At 35.7% G+C, this 22,690-nt stretch overlaps 1 protein-coding gene across 3 annotated transcripts in view; it reads right to left on the reverse strand.

Annotated features, from left to right (window-relative positions):
* The window catches only part of RPRD1A (regulation of nuclear pre-mRNA domain containing 1A), a 61,763-nt gene that overhangs the window by 6,819 nt on the left and 32,254 nt on the right, over positions 1-22,690 (reverse strand). For 2 of the 3 annotated variants that reach the window (XM_054583537.1, XM_054583536.1), the window contains exons 5-6: positions 21,155-21,281; positions 20,873-21,048 (exon numbers count right to left, since the gene is read on the reverse strand). In XM_054583537.1, coding sequence (XP_054439512.1) covers positions 20,873-21,048; positions 21,155-21,281 — 303 coding nt within the window. Of the gene's footprint in view, positions 1-19,026; positions 19,487-20,868; positions 21,049-21,154; positions 21,282-22,690 lie in introns of those variants that run through there. The other variant, XM_054583538.1, reaches the window with a different exon arrangement.

Raw genomic sequence — 22,690 nt, forward strand, 5'->3', positions numbered from 1 at the left:
TTCCTCAGAACACACATCTCCATCTGTTGCACTGTTCTTAGCTGAATCACTTTTGAATAAATAACACCTAAAGCACTCTGGAGTCAGCACAAAATATTCAGATGCCATTCAAATGTGCTAAAAGCAACTACTCTCTCTTGAGGCCAAGTGTTTTGAGAAATGTCATATATGCCTTTAGTGGTCATTATTGCCCACCCTGATTTCTAGCATCCAAAGAAACTGTTTAATTCAGATTTCTCTTAATCCTTTGGTTCAAATGATGTGCCAATTAAAAGCCTTCTGCCAACTGGTATACACTGCACACATGAAAAATGGTAAACATACACAAAAGTTGCCATTTATTAAATGTCTATTACATACTAGGCATTAAAATATGACCTCATTTAATACTCTCAATAATCCTATGAGATTAACCTTCATAAGCCTATGAATTTATACTTTCCCAAATTAGGATCAAAAGAGGCAGTCAAAAGCTTTCTGATACTGTCACAGAAAACTTTCTGCTACTTTCATCTTAAAAAGAGGAGACTGAAATAGCTGTCACAAACTGCTTCATGTTAGCGTGAAGACAAAACTGGATGAAACCTGATAACTACCTAACTGTACGATCTAGGTCACAGTCCTAAAAATTTTAAATTCTGTCATTGGTGGAAATGTATAAAAGTCCATCCAAGGTGAGGAACAGTTAGGTAGTTCCTCAAAAAGGCATACAGAGTTACTATATAACCAATAATTCTTTTAGGAATATATAAAGAACCAAAAATGTACATCTGCTCAAAAATTCATACACAAATGTTCATAGCAACCTAACTGATAAACACCAAAAAGTAGGAAAAAATCCAAATATCCATGAACTGATAAAACAGAGAAACAAAATGTGGTATAGTCCCTATAATGTAATATTACATAGCCATAAAAAAAAATTAAAGTACTGATATAAGCTGCAACATGGGAGAGCCCTGAAAACATTATACTGAATGAAATAAGCCAAATAGAGGATATTACTGTGTGGTTCCATTTATATGAAATGTCCAAAATAGAAAAATTTAGAGACAGAAATAAGATTTGTGGTTGTTCAGGGCTTGAGGTGGGGTAGTGCAGAAACAGGTAAGAGGTTTCCTTTAGGGCAGACAAAAATGTTCTAATATTATAGATTGTAGTGATGGTTGCAAAATCCTGTGAATGTACTACAAAAAAACTGTGCATCTTAAATGGGCAAGTTACATGGTATGTGAATTATAGCTCAATAAACCTGTTGGCGGGGGAGGGTGAAGCTTACTGAGTTAGTCTCAGAACTGAAGTACCACAAACAGTATTGTTTATAATGGTAAAACGGATTCCAAGTTCTACTTTAGTAAGAAATTCACTTTTAAAATAAAATTCACATGGATAAAGGAGATAGTCTTTCCAGATATAGTAAATACCAAGCTCAAACAATACTCTCCACCCAACCCTAACCTGGCTTTCTGGAAAGACCTATTTGATATCTGTTAACGCAAGTATTATATTCCCAGTGATGAACGTAAGTGATGGGCAAGAGAGTCAAAAGCAACTCCACAGAAAATAAAGTTTGTAATTGCTTTCTATATGTCACCTGCATGTAACATAGCACTTCTTTACTTACAAAGATTTTAGATGTCAGAGTTTTCTTACCTGAAATTCTAGCTCTTACTATTTTTTACATTTTTCTAACAAACATAGCATTCTCTGTTGATACTGAACTCGAAGCTCTCAACTGACTTACTTCATACGTCAGTCAACAAACATTTGAGCTTCTATTATAGTATTATAGTATGTGCCAGTGGCTGTGCTGGAAATAGAGATGAATCATAATCCTTACAGAGAATATACAATTGAATGAGGAAGCAAACAAATTAATTATAATGAAGTATGCTGTGTTCCATCAGAGGCAAAAACTGCTTCCTATGCTATACAAGAATTGGAGGGTGGAGTTCAGGGGTTTCGAAGGTAGTAAGTGGAAAGAACACAACACGCCAACGCAACAGCAAGCTAAAAGGGCAGAGGGAATATGTGTGTGGCAACTCACTATTACCACAGCACACAGTGAAAAGTAAATTCCCTTACAAACTATGGTCACATTTAAGTTGGGAGAGGATTAGTGTGGATCTAATATAGAAGAGAATACATATGAGGAAGAAATCCAGCTAGTTGACTGCAACTGTCTAGGAAAGAAACCAGAGCCCAAATCAAAGGAGGAGCAACATAGCGCTTCATAGACTATCCTGTGTACACTAATACCTTCATCCAAAAGACAAAAAACAATGTGTAGCAAGAAAAATCAGTAGGACTTGGTTGCGGTTATGATGTGAAGAATGACGAGGCTTCAGGCTCAATGAATGTTTGAATGGAGGTGCTATTTAAGGAGAAACCCCTTTGGAAACAGTAGTTTCCAGCATGGAAATTGTGAGTTATCCTTGGGACTTCTAGGCACTTGGAAATATGGTTCTTGCATTCTGAGCTGGAAATAAAGATTTATCATGAGCAAAGTCTATCTAAAACCTTGAGATGTGTATCAGCCAATTAGGTTTATATGAATGCATATATGTCAGTGTTTCTCCTTCATTTTTGACCATTCTGCCTCACCTTTACCCTACTCTATCTTCTCTACATCCAACAGCCATGAATTTGTCAAACTTTGTTTTCTGTAGTTTCAGAAAAAATATATTTGTATCAAACGTGATTTTCTGAATTACCCATATCACACCACATCCAATGATTCCAGTGCGCATCAAGAGGATGGTATGTTCTGTCCCTGTTTGGAATTCATACAGGAAGGAAGAGAAGTAGGTTAAGGGCAGAAGGCAGAAATGTTCCCAGTGTTAAGATGAAAAAAAAAAAAAGTACTGAGTATGTATTTGGAAAATTTTGAACTTTTTTTCCCCCTTGAGAAAAATACTAGCTTTCTCACAAGTAGCTTTGGGTGCTGTGACTGTAATCCAACCTGTTGAGAACAATACTGTGTACACCCATCATCTGAGTAACTCAGTTATCCTTAACCAATTTAGAATATCTACTTTCCAAATCTTTCTTTTTAAAGATTTTATTTACTTTTGGAGAGGGTGAGGGAGAGAGGTAGATTAACATCAACGTGTGATTGCCTCTCAAGCACCCCCTACTGGGGGACCCAGCCTGCAACCCTGGCATGTGCCCTGACTGGGAATCGAACTGACAACCCTTTGATTTACAGGCAGGTGCTCAATCCACTGAGTCACACCAGTCACAGTTCTCCAAATCTTTGTAAGAGAATTAGATTTAAAAAAAATTATAATTTGACATTTGAAAAAGGTTCACTTAAGGCATTTCATACTTGAAAAATTTCATGGATTTCCATGCCTTATGTGTGAACTGCAAAGACTTGTTTCCAGAGTATGAAAAGGGGAAAAAAAGACTAACTTCACAGCAAAACTCACTAACACTACCTCAGCCAGCCAAAAAAGGGCACATCAATACTGGTAAGTCATGTTGACAGAATGTACCCCTAATAAAATGTGATGAAAGTGCCACTTTACTTCTGATCTTCCTCCCCAAAACACATACCTCCAGTGAGAAAAACATCAGACAAATCTTAACTGCAGGACACGCTACAAAATCCCTAAGAAATATTCCCAGAACTATCAAGATCAGTCTAATAGTGTCACAGCCAAGAACAGTCTAAGGAGACATGACAAATAAATGTGATATCCTAGATGGAATCCTGGAACAAAATTCACATTCCCACTTTCACAGTGGTATCTTTAAACTGCTTTCATTCTGTGTGACCTTTAAGACTCACTCCCTTCACATACATTAATCCAGTTACTTAAGAATCGCAGTCTTAGGGTCATAAAGGTCAGCTAGGCTGATGTTTCCCAAATTGGGTGTCCCATGAAACATACTCCACCGGCCATAAATCAGAGGTTCTCAGCTGTTTGGGAGCAAAAATAAGTTTCTTTGCTATACCCCTGCTCCAATCCTCAATATGCTCATATTCAGAGAAGCTCAAAGGGTGGGATCTGGTTTGTAACATTCCCCAAAAATCACTGAAATACATACTACCACCTCCCGGAGCTAATAGTTTATATATAGAATTGTTAGGCAAACATTAGTCCCAGTATTATTGTCCTTGAACCTCTTTTTGACTACCTCCAACAGCAGCAAACTCACTATTTTATTCTTCACTTGTATGGATATATTGTAGAATTCTAGGCTGGTGGTTTTTGTTCAACACTTTTCACCCCACTCTCTTCTTGCTCACATGGTCCTGCTGGAAGTCCACTCTGTTTCTTATCCTATAGATGTTTCTTCCCTTTGGTTTCCTTCATCGTTTTCCCTTTGTCTTTGGTTTTCTGTCTGAATATGCCTTAGACTGCAGATTTTTTTATATCCTGCAGTGTTTGTTCTGAGTTTCTCAATCAGTGGTTTGATGTCTTGTCATTAATTCTGGAAATGTTTGGGCATTGTTACTTCATATACTTCTTCTGTTTCATATGTTCCCCTAGTATCCCAAGCACATGTATGCTACACCTCTCCAAATTGTCCCACATTTCGTGAATGTTCGGCGGGGAGGCTGGGGGGGCGGGGGTTGTTCTTTTTTTTCATTTCAGTTTGGGAAGGTTTCTATTGATCTATCATCAAGCTCACTGAGATTTCCCTCAGCAGTGTCCAATCTATTGAGGTGACCATCAAAGGTACTCATTTGTCAGTGTTTTTAAATTCTTGGCATTTGATTTTTTTTCTTAACCATTTCCACGTCTCTACTTAAATCTGGTTTTGCATGGTGTCTACTTTTCCATTAGAGTTAACATATTTATCGGTTACTTTAGATTCCTGGTCTGGTAATTCTAAATTTTGTGTCACACAGGAGTCTGTTTCTCACATAAAAAATAAAAAGACTATTTGTTGCCTTTTAGTATGAATTGTTCTTTTTTCAAAAGCTGAAAAGGGTTATCAGATAATAGGAACTCAAGTAAATAGGTGTTGTGAGGTTTTAATCTGTGAGGAGCTGGGCTGTGTTTAAGGTTTGCTGTAGATGTAGATGGCAGAGGCTGAAACTCATTACTTTCTTAAATAGTCTTTTCACATGAGGCAGTTGTAACTGGCAGAATGGTCTTGCCACAGGCAAACAGCCACTGTTCCTTCTGCCCTTATGTAACCCGACTTCCACTTCTGATAGGTTTCAAAGAACTGGAAGACAGAGGGCACATAACTATTCCTGAGTCTTATTTCTGATATCCCTATTTCCTTTAACTGTTTTTCAAGGCATTGTTTCCATTTCTTTTGCCACCCTGGCCCTTGCCTTTGGACACATTGTGGTAAGTTAACTCCTTTTACAAATGTGAAATTCAGAGCTGAATACAGAAATCCAGCTGTGGTTTAACTGGCATTCAATGAACACCTATGAGAGCTTAACACTATTTATACCAGCTATGTCAAAATGCTAATAGCTACATGACCAAGACAAACCCAGTGCTGCCCACATTGATGCAGCTAACTTAGGGTAACCTAAATGCAGTAATTTTCAGAAGCTTTCAAGCAGAGAAAGACAACACTGATCCAATTCTATTTGCATTAGTTACAAACCAACAGATCATTTATCTGTGAGCCATGGTATGAGAGGCAGCCCTGATTCAACTAAAGCCGTAAGTAACTGTGTGCATTTGTGCATTCCTCAAAGCTGTTGGCAATTCAAAAAAGAATGCCTATAGTCGTCTTGTCTTCAATATTCTGATGTGCGTGCGCGCGCACACACACACTTTAAAATCAAATGAATATTTAGCTATACACACTCCTAAGTAAAAAGGTAGCTAAAATCTCATTAGGAATTAGAAAACAAAACATATTATTGTAGTGTAATCTGCCTAGCATCTAATAAGCTATCAAAATTTATCAACTTTACTGAAGCTCCCTACTATTTGTACATTTATTCTATGTAAATTATCTCAATTTTAAAATGTACCAAGTTTATTAATCCTAAAAAATGCCCTAATTTGGCATAAGATGACTGGCTTAGAAAGATCTCTAGAACAGGCTTTGCTTTGAAGCAGTGACTTTCTCCATAACCTGATCTAAATAAACAAAACCAGATCTGAGAAATGCTTTACAAAAAACTTTAGGAAGTTAAGTTTGACAGATTAGTCTGAATGACATAAGGCTCTCCTTAAATCTTTTAGGAGACTGAACTACAAAAGAGGTTCACATTTTGCTTGAACAAATCTGGTGCATGCAGATATAAAAAGATAATTTCTAGTTCTGACACAAATCTTACTTCAAAAGTGATAAGCATGGTATACAATTACATGGTATAGTTACCAATAATACCTCCCCCTCCGCCAAATAAATTAAAATGGTGTACTGAAGGGCCCTGGCTGGTATAGCTCAGTGGATTGAGCGCTGGCCTGAGAACCAGAAGGATGCTGGTTCAATTCCGTCAGGGCACATGCCTGGGTTGCGGGCCAGGTCCCCATTTAGGCGTGAACAACCAATTGATGTTTCTCTCGCACACTGATGTTTCTCTCCCTCTCTTTCTCCTTCCTCCTCCTCTCTCTGAAAATAAAGTCTTTATAAAACAGCGTACTGAAGGAACTGGACTAGAGGCAATAAGAGCTTTTATTAAATAATGTTCAATATTCTTGACAGTGAACATCCTCTGCTAGTTTGTCACATAGATTTAGTTCCTTCAATAGGTCCAGTAAGGAAATGAAGGAAACAAAAGATACAGTGAATGCTGGCTAGCTACAACGTTAAGTTAAAAAACATTTTTTAAGAAGATAAAAATTGAGTATATAGAACTGTATAAAACAAAAAACGAAACAGTGGAACAAAATACAACAAAATATTGACTGTTTTTAGTGATTAATGTAAACTTGTGAGGGGTTTTTTGTCTTGCTTTTTCAGTTACCTATTACAAGCAAGCATTGTTTTTATGTGGGTAGAGAGTTTGGGGAAGAAAGGCAAGGAAAATTTTAAACTCTGCATTTTGCTTTTGTAAGTTGAATTAAAGTACTCAGAAGTTTCCACTACAAGAAATAAAAGCACTGAATTTTAGAGCTTAAATAGGTGTTATAAATAGGTATTATAAATAGGTATTATAAATAGGTATTATAAATTAAATAGGTATTATAAAATAGGTTTAATACCTACATTTGGAAGATGAAAAAAATAGGTTACTATACGATTTCTTCAAGTTCACACAGTAAATTCTAGAACCTAATTCTCAGTTCATTATTCCAATCCATACTCCACACTCACTGAAGACTAACCAAGATAGAGATCCAAATAGGATGTAAATCTACATCTGGTATGGCTCTAACAGTTTTTAAATACTTGTAATAACTCTTTAAAATGTTTTTAATGTATAACTTTTAAAAGACTAAAGGAAATATATCAAAATGTTATCAGGAGCTAAGTGATTTTAATGTATTCATTTTAATATATTTTTCAAATTTCCTTTGAATCTATTAATATTTCTGTGCCTCAGCATTCTCATTCCTAAAACAGGTATAATAGTATCCACCTCATAGAGTGGTAAAAAAAAATAAAATTAGTTCTTAGAGCGTTACCTTGGCACAGAATAAATACTAAGTATTAGTTATTAGTTTATGATAGAAATTTTAAATTCTCTCTCCTACCATGAAGTGCAATAGCAGGGTTTCAGAATAGGTATAAAGACACTGGTAATTTTTCATCCACGTAACATCGTAGGGAAATATTTTCTATATGTAGTATAGGGGAGGTTTCATCCAAGAGACTGGAGAATTCTGAGAATTCTTAGATTCTTAGTTTCTTAGAGAAACTAAGAAGCTATCAGAAGCTCCAAGAGCAGTTTCTTGATGAACAGGGTTTTTTGTTTTTTTGTTTTCCATTTCCACTATGCAAGCTCAAATAAGGGATATGGTACTGAATGATTAGCCAGAAAGAGGCACTAAAATGGAATTGCTATAGAATAAATCTGGTAGGAGAGCCCCAGGTGACATCCTAGAATTCAATACACCTCACTAGCACTAGGAATCCAGATACTCCACTCCTCCCTGAGGATGATAAATTCCTGGACAGGCCTAGGTAGATTAGTTGAGAAAAAGGGGTCCTCTAACATACACTAATACTAGCTGCTGGATGGGGACACAACAGTAAATTCAGTCAGACATGAAGAGAGACATCCTTATTTCCTTTTCCCAGTTTTCCTTCTGCCCATTCCCCCCTCCCCGTTTACTTTTTGTTCCCTGGTTTCATCCTGTGTCCCATGGTCAAAGGAAATTCTTAACATTGTTCTCATTTACAACTGAACTGTGACATTTTCAGTTCTGCATTATCTATAGGACATCTCCAACTTTCACACAAAGTTCATCTTGTGTGAATATACATTGTACACCAATACATCTTATATACACTATGTATATACACTATATACAGATAATTCTAAACACCTTTATTTTTGACACCTAATTCAGGGTTTCACATACTCATTAGCAAACAGGTCAAAGCTACCCCATGATGATGCTACAGTCAGCATTTCAGTTTTGTACAGCGAACTGTGCTGATATTTGTGATAAGCAAGAAGGATGGAAGTCAGACATGTTAAGAGTGGCAAATTGTTTAGGTTCACTCAAATACGCCCTAGACTTCAGCTGGTTGACTGTATGTTCCCTACTAAAGAAAAATGAGAACAGACTGTAACTCTAAACTGGGATTCAGCATCAAAAAATTCCAGTAATCTAAATGCAAAAAGAAATTCACCAATCCAAATATGGGGATATTGTTTCTTTTCATGAAAAAAAGAATAAAACCAAGATAGCAAATTGTTACACATCTTTTGCTTGGCAGATTGAGTTGACAGGGCTGCCACCAAAATTAGCATTCCAATCTCCAGTTCAATTCACTAAAAACTCAATCTTTCTTCCCCCATCTTGAAGATCAGCTGTTCCTACTAAACATTATTCCAAGAGAATGATGTTATATTTTTAAAAGATTTCAATTATTTTTAGACAGAGGGGAAGGGAGGAAGCAGCATCAATGTGTGGTCGCCTCTCATGTGCCCCCCGTTGGGGACCTGGCCCACAACCCAGGCGTGAATCAGACCAGTGGCTCTTCGGTTCACAGGCCAGCGCTCAATCCACTGAACCACACCGACCAGGACAGAATGATATTATTTAAAAATTACATTGTTTATAGTTAATCATTAGATTATGTCCTTATTAATTTTACATCTCAAAAAATACAGAAGAGCTTTAAAAACACAACTACAGTATGGAATTTTGTAAGTAAGATCTCTCTGGGGAAAAACTGTTCCATATATAATTTTGTTGCTATAATTTAGTATAATTTCTCATTGTTTTAGAAATGCATCATATGCAAAGATGGAGCACTGACTTACTATATTGTTTGAACTTCATCGGCACACTTTCAGTTTTCCAAAATTTCACAAAGTACCTCATCTGTTCTCATTATACAGCCATTATGGCTTTGACGCCATGCTTATACTGCTTCTTTGCTTATTGCCCAGAACTCCTGACATTCCTTTGTTCATCAAAATAAAAGCCCTGGCCAGTGTGACTCACTCGGTTGGAGAATCTTCCTGGAAACCAAAAGATCACCGGTTCTATTCCCAGTCAGGCCACATACCTAGGTTGTGGGTTGTCTCTGGTCAGGGCGTGTATGGGAGGGAACCAATAAGCATTTCTCTCCCTCCCTCTAAAATCAATAAGCATGTCCTCCGGTGAAGATAAAAGAAAATAATTAGAAAGTATAGAGCTGTAAACCTGAAACTAATACAAAATAGTATCAAATGTAAACTGTTATTGAAGAGAATGAAAATACAAAAGAATGAAAATACAAAGCTTTTCTGAGTACACTGTTTTTTCATGGATACTAATTAGGGGTGAAATCTCCAGGTATCCTGGATATTTTTTCAATAGTTTACATTACTTTGCTATTTTTTTCTATGGACTATTTCCTAGGGACAAGTTCTTCCCTCTGAGTCTATCTTAACTGTTACCTTTCTGAAAATCCAGTGATCTCAATGATGTTAACTGTATGTAACTACTGACTGCTGTATGTACTACCTGCTTGTGTGGACAAGATCCAACTTAGATTATACCAGCAACTGGTTTCCAGATACAGATGATCCTCATCAGTGCTGGGCCTCACCAGCCTGGAGGGGACATTGCAGATTTCCTCTGCTCCCAGACTCATATAGAGACTCCTCATCACTGCTACCTGGCCCAAGAGGGAGGAATGCACAGGAGTTAACCCATTTTCTACTGCTGTACCCTTAGTCATTGTGTGTTGTTCCAGCCTCCTGCTTCAAGGTGTTCCACTTGTGGGCACAGAGCATTTGCGTAAATGCCGCCACCTTAAGGAAGGTAACATGCCAGGATGGGATTTCTTTCATTTGTCAGCAATCCGTTGTCTAAGAATACAGCCATGGTGCAGGGCGGGTGGAGGGCTGGGTAGCATTCTTTCTCTTATTAGAGCAATTACACATCTCTTATATAGTAAATATAATTTCATTTCCTATGTATCTGTACCTATCTTTTAAGCAGTCTTTATCAATCATTATGAATAGTACTGTGACAATAGTAATGTCCTATATCTGTACTACCCAACACAGCAGCCAAGAGCCACATGTGACTACTGAACATTTGAAATGTAGCTATTGCTAAGAATTTAAATTTTATTCAATTTTAATTAACTTAAACAGTACATGTGGCCGGTGGCCGCCTACTGAACAGTGCGGCTCTGTATCTCTGCGCTTCACCCCAGCCCCTCATGTCTCTCCATTTCCTCTCTTCCCATTTCATCCCCTCTTCTTATCCCATCTTTGTTATATCTATTTTTATATATTTATGCAACAAATGTGTAACATAAATCTTTATATACTTTATTACACGATGACACAGACTATACTAGGTTTCCAATATTTATTATATTTTAGTATACATTATATTTTCTGTAGGTTCGAAAAGGAGGGAAAAACTGCCACTTAGTCTAATACCTTAAATGGAAGTCAAGGGTAGAAAGACTGAGAAAGTATCTAAGGTAGGAACCTATTCTGCTTTTGTTTTCTCTACAGAATAGTGAAAAATCTCAATCAGGCCAGGAATAATGTGAATACCACACTTTAATAAAATCCAAGTCTCTTTAACATAATCCATTACATTCCAGGACCGAGGGTATAGGTAGGAAACACTTTAGACTAACTTGACCTCTGAGACAATTACTTCCAAGAAATCATGAAGAACTATCAATAGGGTGAACACCAGCAAATACTCTACCTAATCTCGAAGGGGTAGGTTCCACAAATAACAGAAAAATGGGCCTGATGCAAATAAGTCAGAATCTCAAAAAGAAATGATTAACATATTCTTTAAAAGAACTTAGGAATCCAGGCGCAATCATGGAGATGCCAAGAATATAGACACTTTCTTTGTGAGACAACTATAGATATTAAAATACTGCAGGCATCTTATACTCTTCACTGCTTAAATGATCAGACAGACATAAGCTGGTTGGAAAACCTTCAAGTCTTTTTTGGGCTGGAACTTCAGGACTTACTTTGCCTCATGTCACTGAGGAAGTTAAATGGTGCCAGAATTTCCATTCAGGCAACCCAGGGTCAGAGCCCCCATTCCTCACCACAAAGGCAAGCTGTTCCTCCAAGTCTTTGCTGATCTAAGACTAAAGTCAACCAACAAAATTTTCTAACCACAGGTCTGTTTCTGGCCTTATCTCTTCAACACATAAAAAAATATTTTTATCTATAACTTAGAATATATCCTTAAGAAATTTGAGGAAGACACAAAACCAAGAGAACCAAAACAAGAAATGACAACTTTTTTTTTTTGAGAGTACATTTATTAAAGCTGGGGACAGTGAAAAAAGGAGGGGCTTAAGACACAAGAACCAGCAAGAGCCTAGGCAGGGCTGCTTTGGCCACTGAGACGTTAGAGAAAAGGGGTTCTCGGAGACAGATTCGGGGGTCAGTTGAGGACACGCTGCTGCTGTCCACTGCTCCCCCGGCTGCACGTCTTGTGGGGGCCCTTTAGGAGACGCACACCTGAGAAGGAATAAAGGCGAGGGTGTGCTCCTGACAGGGAGAGTGCACCAGGAAGCGACAAGTCTTTAAAAAACTCTACAGGCTGAAACACTGACCAAATGAGATCATCAAAATATATATTTAAAAATTTAATTATATAAAAAGTTGATGAACAAATCCAAGAATGACTGGTGTTTAGGGGGAAAAAAGGGTTGAAATACTCCCAACATTAACATTAGAAAAAAACAAACAAAAAAAAAGCCAATGCTACACTGTCAGAAAGATGTTCTCTGTAGTATGCATTAAAGAATAAAAACTATACAGACTCCTATTTTACTTGTAGTTCTCTTACTGAAAAGATCCTTAGATCCTTCCTCAGAGCCCATACTTTCATCAAACATATACTTTCAAATATTTACTCACATAATTCCTAAGCTCACTGATTAGGAAAAATAAAAGTTGGAATTGAAAATGCTTTGAACCCTCATTGCCAGCAATAAAAAAACCTAAGAAGCTAACCAACAAACAAACACATACTAAGGTTTATAAAAAGCAGAGTAGCTAATTAAACATTAAATAGGTGTAAGCACTTCTGTACACTTCACCAAGCTTTGTAGGCATGACTATTTTACATTCATTACGGACATGTATACTGCCAATTCTCCCATAAGCCACTGTAACAAGGCCACCTGTGCCTGCTGGACCCCCAACAGCACGGGGAAGGTCCAGCAACCACAATAACTGCAGGGGTACTGAATGGTTTGACTGGTGTGCTGGTAATCTAGAGGCAAGGTTCCAATCAGGTCTGAGTAGACTCAGCAAACTCACAAAGCTCTAGCATTAACATCTTCTCACTCTTACTCCCTCTCGACTGGCCCTGGAATTGTAGAATCTGTGAACTGGCCAAGTATAAAATCTGTTTAACAAGTCCTTTTTTTCAACTAGACCCATATAAATCTGACAAAACAATCCCCACTCCCAACACCAGACAATCCTATTAAAAAAAAAAAAAAAGTGCAACAGCAGCAACGACAAAAGTCCATGGGAAGTATTACAGGAAAATAGAAATGAGAAAAAAATGATGAGAAAAAGATGAGTAACATGGAGTAGAAACAGAAAAGTCTATATATATATATAAATAAAATAAAAATTTAAGCAGAAACTATTAAAAAAACTAAGAAACAAAAATAAAGGGCAACTTAGGTCCTCCCAATAAAAGGGCGTATCAAATATCAAGCAAACTTAGTAAGACCAATATCCTAGATATGTGCCAAAGTGTTAACTTACTATGGAAAAAGAAAGAAAAAAAATACAATAAATACTCCCAAAAAAAGGGGGGGGGTTGTCCATGGGTGAGCAGAAATGAAAGCCATTTTCAGACATGCAAAGACTTGCACTACTTTTGTTACATTTTATGATCTGTATATCTGTCCTTTATTTTGATATAGTTGACTGGAATAGTTTTTCAAGTGAATTTCTTAATGATAAATGATACATGAATGGCAAGCAGACAATTAATAAGAAAAATGGTTCAACATTCTATTAAGAAAACATGTGAAGAGGAAGGAAAGAGAGGAACTCAAAGACACTATTATTTCAAATTACATATTTTCAATATTAATAGTAGGTAGTGATTTTATTCTTTTATTCTGGACTTGGTATTTTCCACATTCCCCCAATGTTTGAATGTGTGCATGTGCACACATATAAATATATATAAATAGAAATACCGAGTTTTGGCAAGGATGTGGAGAAACTGAAACCCTGTGCATTGTAGGGAATGTAAAATAGTACAGCTGCTATGGATGGTATGGCACAACATGGCAGTTTCTTTAAAAATTGAAAATAGAATTACTGTATGACCCAGCAGGTGAAAAACAAAGTTCTTCCTCTCACAGAGCTCACATTCTAGTGATAAGTACAGATGCTAAGCATATAAATGTTAAAATTTTTAAATAGTATAAGTACCGTGAAAGAAAAATAAAAACCAAAATGATAATGTAATATAGTGGGAGGAAAAAGGGGGAAGGTGAAAGGCTATACTGACCAAATGAATAAAAGCAGGATTAGGAAGAGGTGAAAAGGGAACATAAAACTGAATGAAAAAGGAACCAGTGAAGATGAGTACAAAGCATAACAGCCATTCTGTTAACCATCTGCAAAGAAAAACCCTGATGTGCGAACATGCTTCATCTGCTTGAAAAGCAAAATGGATGCCTGTGAGACTACACAAGATGAGGTTAAATGAAGAATCATGACCCGTGATCTCGCAGACCATATACGGATACTGAATTTAAAGGAAGATCCAAAAGTGTAATGGGAAACACTGAAGGGTTTTAAACAGGGGTAAGATGAGACCTGATTTCTTCTTAAACGATCAATCTGGTTGCAGTGATGTAGAAAGTTGAGAGTGAATAGGAAGATTAGCTGTTAATATCCAGGCAACGTACGACAACCACTTAGGGCAGTTTGGCAGAGTTATGAAAGACACATATTATACAGCTGACACTTCAACAACATGGGCATGGATGGTGCTGACAGCTCACGCAGTCAAAAATAGGAATATAACTTTCGACCTGCTGCCCCCAACCCCCCGCCAAGTCCTGTAAGGGGATGCACATGATTCAAATCCATGTTTTTTGAGAGTCAACTGTAGTTTTATTTAATAAAACACAAAATGACTTCCATTTATATAACAAATTGAACTCATGCTTTTTTCAGCTCCCTCCAAAAATGTCACTAAATTAATAAATCAATATGTAGAAACCCACAAGGATGGAGAAGAGGGATCATGGTACAAAGATGTCAAGAAACTTTTGAAAGTGAAGATGGAAAAAACTGAAAGAAGGTGTAATGACTAAAAATAATATAATTCACCCTGAGGAACTTTGGATAGGTGCATAGGCTTATGATTTTGAGGTACCAAAGCTCCCTGAAATGTAATGGTGAGTCGTAAGGCTGACAATAAGGGTCAATTGAAAAATCTTTGTATCAGTCTATTAAAACTCTTATTCTACAGATCCAAAAGATGGAGGATAAGAAACCAAGCCAAGGATCTGCATCTGGAAATTTAAACACAGAAATGAGAGGTAAGGTACTGCTCTGAGAACAGACAGATGCCTTTTGTCATCTACCCAGCAAATCTGAAGTATTTCCTCTGGATAAAATAAATGGCACAGAAGAGAGAACACCTATAGATAATGGTATTTGGGAATCATCAAAAACAATGATCTGGTACAATCTTAATGAAAGTGAGATTGGTAACATTATTGAGTCTTTAACACAAATCAGCAATTTCATCTTTAGGAATTTATCATAGGAGATAGACTCGTATATGAGTAAGGAGTTAACTGAAGAGCTATTGAATGTAATACTGTTTACAGTATCAGAGCAATGGAAACACTTGATCATAAAGAATGTACACCAAATTATGATATGACCATACATTAAAAAGGAAAACAGCGATATAAGATGAGCATAATAAATTACATAAACAGGAAAGTATACAAAATGACACATGGAACTATACATAGTGCTAATAAACCTTTTACTTATGTTGCTTTCTTCCCATGATAAAAATAATTTTAAAAAATTAAGATTACATAATTCTTCAAAATTCAAATCAATCACTAAAAATTTTAGATGTAATAATATTTAGATATCAAAAAATAATATAAGGAACCATTAATGTTAGTAACATTTGTTTTCTTTGAAAAATCCACCAAGTCCCACGTTCTTAAATTATTTCTAAATTTAATCAATGATTTCAATGGAAAAAACAGTAAAATACAAAGAAATAACTGAATCACAGATGAAAGACTCCATAATCAATTCCCCATATTCTTACCACTATGCCCTTGAATAATATTGATAAAGTGATAAATCAACAACCATCAAAAAGCTGCATGTAATAGATTTTTAAAAAAATCCTTACCTAAAGATCTATTTATTGATTTTAGAGAGAGGAAGGGGGACAGGAGGGCGGGAGTGAGGGAGTGAGTGCAGAGAGGTTGGGAGGGAGAAAAATGAGAGACTAGAAAGAGAGGTGAGAGGGAACATCAATCAGTTGCCCTCCCATAGGCACTCCAGCCAGGGAATGAACCACAACCTAGGTATGTGCCCGCATCAGGAATGGAACCTGCAACCTTTCTGGTGTATGGGACTACATTCCAACCAATTAAGCCACCCAGCCAGGGTGCAACGGATTGTTAAATTTGCATTTTCAGTGCTATATAAACTAAAACATTCTTATTTCCTGTATTAAGAGTATGACATCAGAAATTTCTAACCCTTAAATATCTCAGGCAAAACAAAATTTATCTTAAGCTTTTAAAAAAATGGAAATTAAATATTGAAAAACAAAGCTTTATAAAAGTAATCAAACTTCCAAAAACTGGAAAATATTGTCTAGCAGATAGAGGGACAGACAACAAAAGTAAACAGTATGTCCAAAAACAGCATAAAGGCCATATAAGTTATTAAGTCTACTTAACTGTCAACTGGAATTGAAAAATAATTTAATAAAAAATGTCTACTTAGCAAGTTATCATTTAAAATATTATATAGGCAAATATGTATAAAATAAGTGGGAAGAAAATAAAATTCATATACGGAATCATGATTAAGTAAAATTATACTACAAACAATACCAAAAATACAAACAAAAGTCTAATGTATATTTAAAGATGCATAAGAAAAATAAATCAGCAGAGCAGAAGAGGGACTAGAGTTCCACACATATATAGGAATTAAGTATAACATAAGTGGTATTTCACAACACAGTAAAAGACAAACTGAGTCATTAATCATTAAATGATGAGGGGATACAGACTATCAGTTTGAAATAATTAATTATATCCCAACATTATATATAGTAGGAAGAAAAAACCTAAGAAATAGAATTATTGGGACAAAAACTACAAAAACTAGCATAGTACTTTTACAGTTATGAATTGAGAAAGCCATCTTAATTATATCCAGAATCTATAAGAGCAGAGGCAAATATTAATACACAAACTCAGAACTAAACAGAAAAGTATTCAAAGAATATAGGAAATTCACAGCACAAATAAAATGGCTAAAAAATATTTTTAAAAAGATGATCAAAATGGGACTGGAAAAAAGAAGATGAAGGGATTAGCCAAAGAACACATACACATAACTCATACAGACAACAGTGTGGTGATGGCCAGGCGGATTGCGGAGGGGGGGGGGCGGTGTCAGGCAAAGGGGTGACATGGGGACATATGTATTAGTGTCAACAATAAAAAATAAAGAGGAAAAAAATAAAAGATCAAAATGAACAAAAAAATGTAAGCCTATCAAAACAGAAAAATTTTTTAAGATCATTGAAATTCAGAGTGGACAAGGATGTAAAGGAAAAGACGCACTCATACTTTAAGGAATTTAAAAAGGCATAACTTTTGGAGAGCTTGAGTACACTATCAACACTGGAAACATACATTCCCTTTGACCTCGCTATTCTATTCTACTCCTAAGAATCAAGCTTGCAGATACTCTTCCACAACTATACAAACCTGTTGTCACCAGGATGTTGTTTCCATACGACATATAATGCACAAACTAAAAATAGCAACTCAGGATATGCAATCTGACACCATGAGAAGAGGGAAAGAAACTAAACAAACAACATTCATACAATAAATACTACGCCCTCATTTTATTTTAATGGGTTAAATCTGAATATACTGATGTAAAACTGTGAAAGATAAACACGGTCCTCTCTCCTCTCTCACAGCTTTCCCATCCTTACTTCTAGAACTTGGAACTGGTGATTATTCCTTTTAAGAGCCATCAAACTATGATTTGCAATTTTCTACAGAAGCCTAGCAATTTAAACTAGATAACTGTACTACGTGATGCATTGAGATTTTCTAAAAGCATGCTTCCTTATACCAACTACATCATGAAAAAACATATTCAAAATTAAGTAAAAACATTATCTTATTAAATATGAAAGAATTTCTGATCTCTATACTGCCTCCTCTCCAAAAATACAAAAATCAAAGTGTTATTATAAGTGCCCTATCCATGAATGCCTTCAAAATAATGCTAAGTGATTATGCAATAATACAACTTCTGAATGGTGAAATGATTCCCATAGCAATCTATGAATTAATCAATAGTCTAAGCTATCTACTTAATAGCCAGCTACAGTTAGACATAAGTTTCCAAAATAATTCATAATTTCTAAAATTAAAAAAAACACTTGTTTTCATTCTTAACAAATGCTTCACTAATGGCCTCCTGAATATGATAAAGCCAATTCCTGAAGTTCCACTTTAGATTAATGTCCATTAAAAAAGAAGAACAATTAATGACACATCACTATCTGGCGAATCACAGCTCTTTTGGTAAATATAAATCTTGACCTCTCAGTTTCAACTTTAAAGTGATGTTATCTACTTAGTACCAAAAATGTCTAAATATCTCAAATAATTTTCCTATCTTATGACAAGGAATCAACTATAAATGATAATTTACAAAGAGTTCTGTGGAATAACCTCCTGGTTTATTAAAAACCTAAACATTTCTTTACTTGCAAAAAATGTTTAACATTATTCATGGGTGTCCAACCTTTCGGTGTCCCTGGGCCACACTGGAAAAAGAAGACTATCTTGGGCCACGCACTAAATACACTGCGACATGTAATCACACACACACAAAAATCTCATAATGTTTCAAATACATTTATGATTTTGTGTTGGGCTGCATTCACAGCCATCCTGGGCTGCATACACCCTGCGGGCTGTAGGAAGGACATCCCATGGTTTCTTTGGAATATAAAATTTCATGCTGAAAAACAAAACAAAACAAAAAGTGCCTAGAAGACTTTATTTCATGACAGTGATTACCACTGCGGAAGTTCAAAGAAGCAGAAACAGTTGCAGAGGTGGGACTTGGTTTTGCTATAATTTTACATTTTTTTAGGTAAAAATTAAAAGTAAATATGTCTTTTTGTTGGCTGATTCCCTGGGTTCTAGACAATTCACTACCTCTTTGTGAGCTTGGACAAGCTATTTAATATCCCTGTGCTTCAGTTTCCTTACCTGTAAAATGGGGATAATAATACTTCCTGCTATATAGGATTAAATGAATTGATATATGTGGAGTGCTTAGAATAGTACCTGATATACATGATAAATGTTACTGTTATTATCATCAGCTTCATCACACACTGGAAATAGAGGATAGGGGGCAGTATCTGTTCTATTTTCCACATTTACATTTCAAACATAAATTCTATTTTGTAACCAGTGATAAATAACCAACTTAAGTGAGAAAGCAGTATAAAGCAGAATAACAAAGATTTAGTCCTCTCTTCAAGTTTCAAAAACATGAGACAATACAGGCTTTGGAGTTTGATATTTATTTTTAGCAGGAAGAAAATGCTAATGATGATGACATCGTTAGAAGACAGGCCATGTCCAACACCTGCAACAGAAGCTCAACAGAAGTTAAAGAAACCAACCAAAAGACTGAAGACAAAAATTGCATGACATGACTTACCCTTAATCCTGCTTACAATAAAAAAGTAACAATATGTTTAAGGTTGAAGTTCCATTACAAGATGAAAAACTGGTAAGTTAACTATCCAAAGTATGGTTTTAAAAAATTCCCCTTTCCTTTCTCTGGAGAACTGGACAAATTCTCTAAAGGAAGAGCATGGTGTCGACTATGTTCTAAGAGTGTATATGTCAACAGAGAAAGAACAAATTGAAAAGGGGTAATGTTAAATTAAGAGCTAAGAAATTGGGGGGTGAGAGAGCTGCTGCTAGTAAGTCATCAAGTAGAATGCTCTCACATGTAGAAATGGCAACCATCTTTGGCACAATTACAGTATCCTGAAACAAGAACCAAACCCTATAAAATGCTTGAATTATACACATATGGTCTTGACAACCCCCCCTCCGGGGGGGGCACTAATAAATAAAAGCAATTTAATAGAGGTAGTATCATAACTTAACTACAAATTTGCAGAGGATGAGCTCTAAATAAAGGAATCCAGACAAATTAGAAATTCTCCTACGTATTATTAGAATAAGACATTGCTAGAGAGTAAATAATTTAAACAAGAACGAGTCAGATGAAAAATTCCTTTATAAAATTAAATCTGACTCATCCACTTCTGACAATGGCTACCCTGCTCAAATTTTTTTTTTTTTTTTTTTACTGCTGCACCTCCAGGCTTCTCATCAACAGTATCAATCACCATTCAATTTAAAGAAGTAATGACTTTCTACCTAAGGGTGTGCATAAGCCAGGAGAGGGTGGGGAATATGTTAAAACATCTGAACCAGGGATGGAACAGAGTAACCTGAAGATTACCTTCCTGAGCAAAACTGATGTTAAAGAACTGAGATTTTGAGAACTAGCATACCCACAACAAAGTGTATGCCACAAAGTCTTATTTCTTAATTTTATACCTAAAAGACTGCAATGACTCAGAACAGGAATTAAATACATCCAACCATAATTCACTGTACATGACACCACACTTTATAACAACGGCTATTTTCCCATTATTTTTTGTTCTTGCAAATAAGGATATAAACTCATAAGGTAAATTATTACAACTGGAATCTCATGAGTAATTTTTAAATGCAACCAATTCTGCTAATTAAAATCTCTAAATTTACTTAGGCAGGTTGATTTGATTCAAGTAGAAAGAAACTCATCAACGCAAGCAGAGCTTACCTGGGCCACTGTCTAAAAAAAGGTCTATGTCAAAAAAAAAGCAAAATGTGCAGGAACATCAAGATATTTAAAAATTCCTACCAAAAAAAATAATAAACACTAAATAAGGAAAAGGTTACGCACTTCCAATTTATGCTCTTTCTCTGCAAGGGCCTCCTTTTGACAACGAAGAAAATCTGCTAACATTCGAGTGAGCTGCTTCCTATCATCTATTTCAGCCGCCAATCTGCCATTGTAATCTGCCAGCAACATGCAAGCATCCTCTACCATTTTAGAAAGCCTTTCTCCAGATTCTTTATCTAAGAAAAGCACAAAATAAAATTATTACAAAACAAAAACAATGTCATATACTGTTCCATCACCCCAACTCCCCCCAAAACTCAGATCACATTTAGGACATCTTACCTGTTATCTTATCTAGTAGAGATACTTCTTGGACTTCAACAGGTAAAGAAGCTATCCTCTGATGAACTGCTGCATCACCTGAAGCAGCATTTTCTAGATCTTGTAATGCTCTAACGAGATCTAGAGTCTAAAAAGTTGTACAACATTAGAACCAAAATTAATAATGCTTAAACAAACACAGAAGACAAAATTTATCTCATATTTCTGAATCCTTATGAGCTATACTTACTAGTTAAAAGTTTCAAATATAAACTGCTTTAGATGACACTCCATTTCTCTCATATACTAAAAAAAAGCAACTACACTATGGTAGGTACTGGAAATATACAACAGAGATGTGGCCCTTAGCCATGAGGAACTCATATTCCAATGGTGGAGACAGTGTAAAAATAATTATCTCACTATTAAATTGATGTGACTAGTTTACATGTCAAATACACACAGTGGTAAAAGGGAAGGCAGGCTATAACTTAAACCTGGAGAATACAAGTTTTATGTTTGATACATTCATTATATTTTCATTGTACATGAGAAGAATTTTTTAGTATGAAATTGAATATTGGGAAAGGGGGATACAAATCATCTTCTATCACAACATAGGAGTCTCCTAGACTCCATTTCTAAATGATATAATTAAAGCATAAGAAAAATGTAGTTCTGGAATATGTTTAATTAAACAAGGTGCCTTCAACTATTCTGTAGTTTGTTAATAAGATCATTAAAATATTACAAAATTCCACATATCTGGTAACTTATATAATACTTAACCAGTATAACAATTATTTTATTAGGATATTTTAGGTGCACAGTTTCACATACCAGCTATAATTAGGAGAGAAGGGCAAATCTCTGCTGGTGATTTCACAATTCATAATATCTATACACTTATTCCAAAGAAAAATGACTAAATTTTATTTTTACTAGTCTCTATTCTATCCCACATACTTTCTTTTCTTTTTTTCTCAGTTGCTAAAACTAAATCCTGGGTCACTAGGTAATTATGCACATACTAGAAAAACATAGGAAATTACTGGTTTTATATAAATATTAAGATGATATTGATGCCAGTTACTGATTTTTCTTTAAGCTATTCCCTTACAAAAAATGCTGTCACTGGGGTCTAGCAAATAGTAAGTGATTAAACATCAGAAGAATGATTGGAATCCAGTAAGAAATATGCTATCCCAAGTGGACTTTGAATTCATTACTATATGTTTCAAGTTCCAATGTTAAAAAAAAATTTCATTGTAAGATATATTCCCCTTCTACAATTAAAATGAGCTTAAAAGCAATGACAACTACCAGGAAGCTTGTTTCTCACCATGCCCCAATTCTCTCTCTCTCTCTCTCTCTCTCTCTCTCTCTCTCTCTCTCTCTCACACACACACACACACACACACACACACACATTTTTTCATCAGTCTTAGAAAGTTCTAAAACTTTCTGGAGAAGGCTGCTTTATGGTCTTGACCATGCATTCATGCTTTAACCACAACTAATTTCCATCACATCTTCACATTCCTACATGAGTTAATT

The sequence above is a fragment of the Pteronotus mesoamericanus genome, unplaced genomic scaffold (assembly GCF_021234165.1).
Source record: "Pteronotus mesoamericanus isolate MK-2021 breed Mesoamerican mustached bat unplaced genomic scaffold, CSHL_Meso_final contig_74, whole genome shotgun sequence".
Taxonomy (NCBI): Eukaryota; Metazoa; Chordata; class Mammalia; order Chiroptera; family Mormoopidae; genus Pteronotus; species Pteronotus mesoamericanus.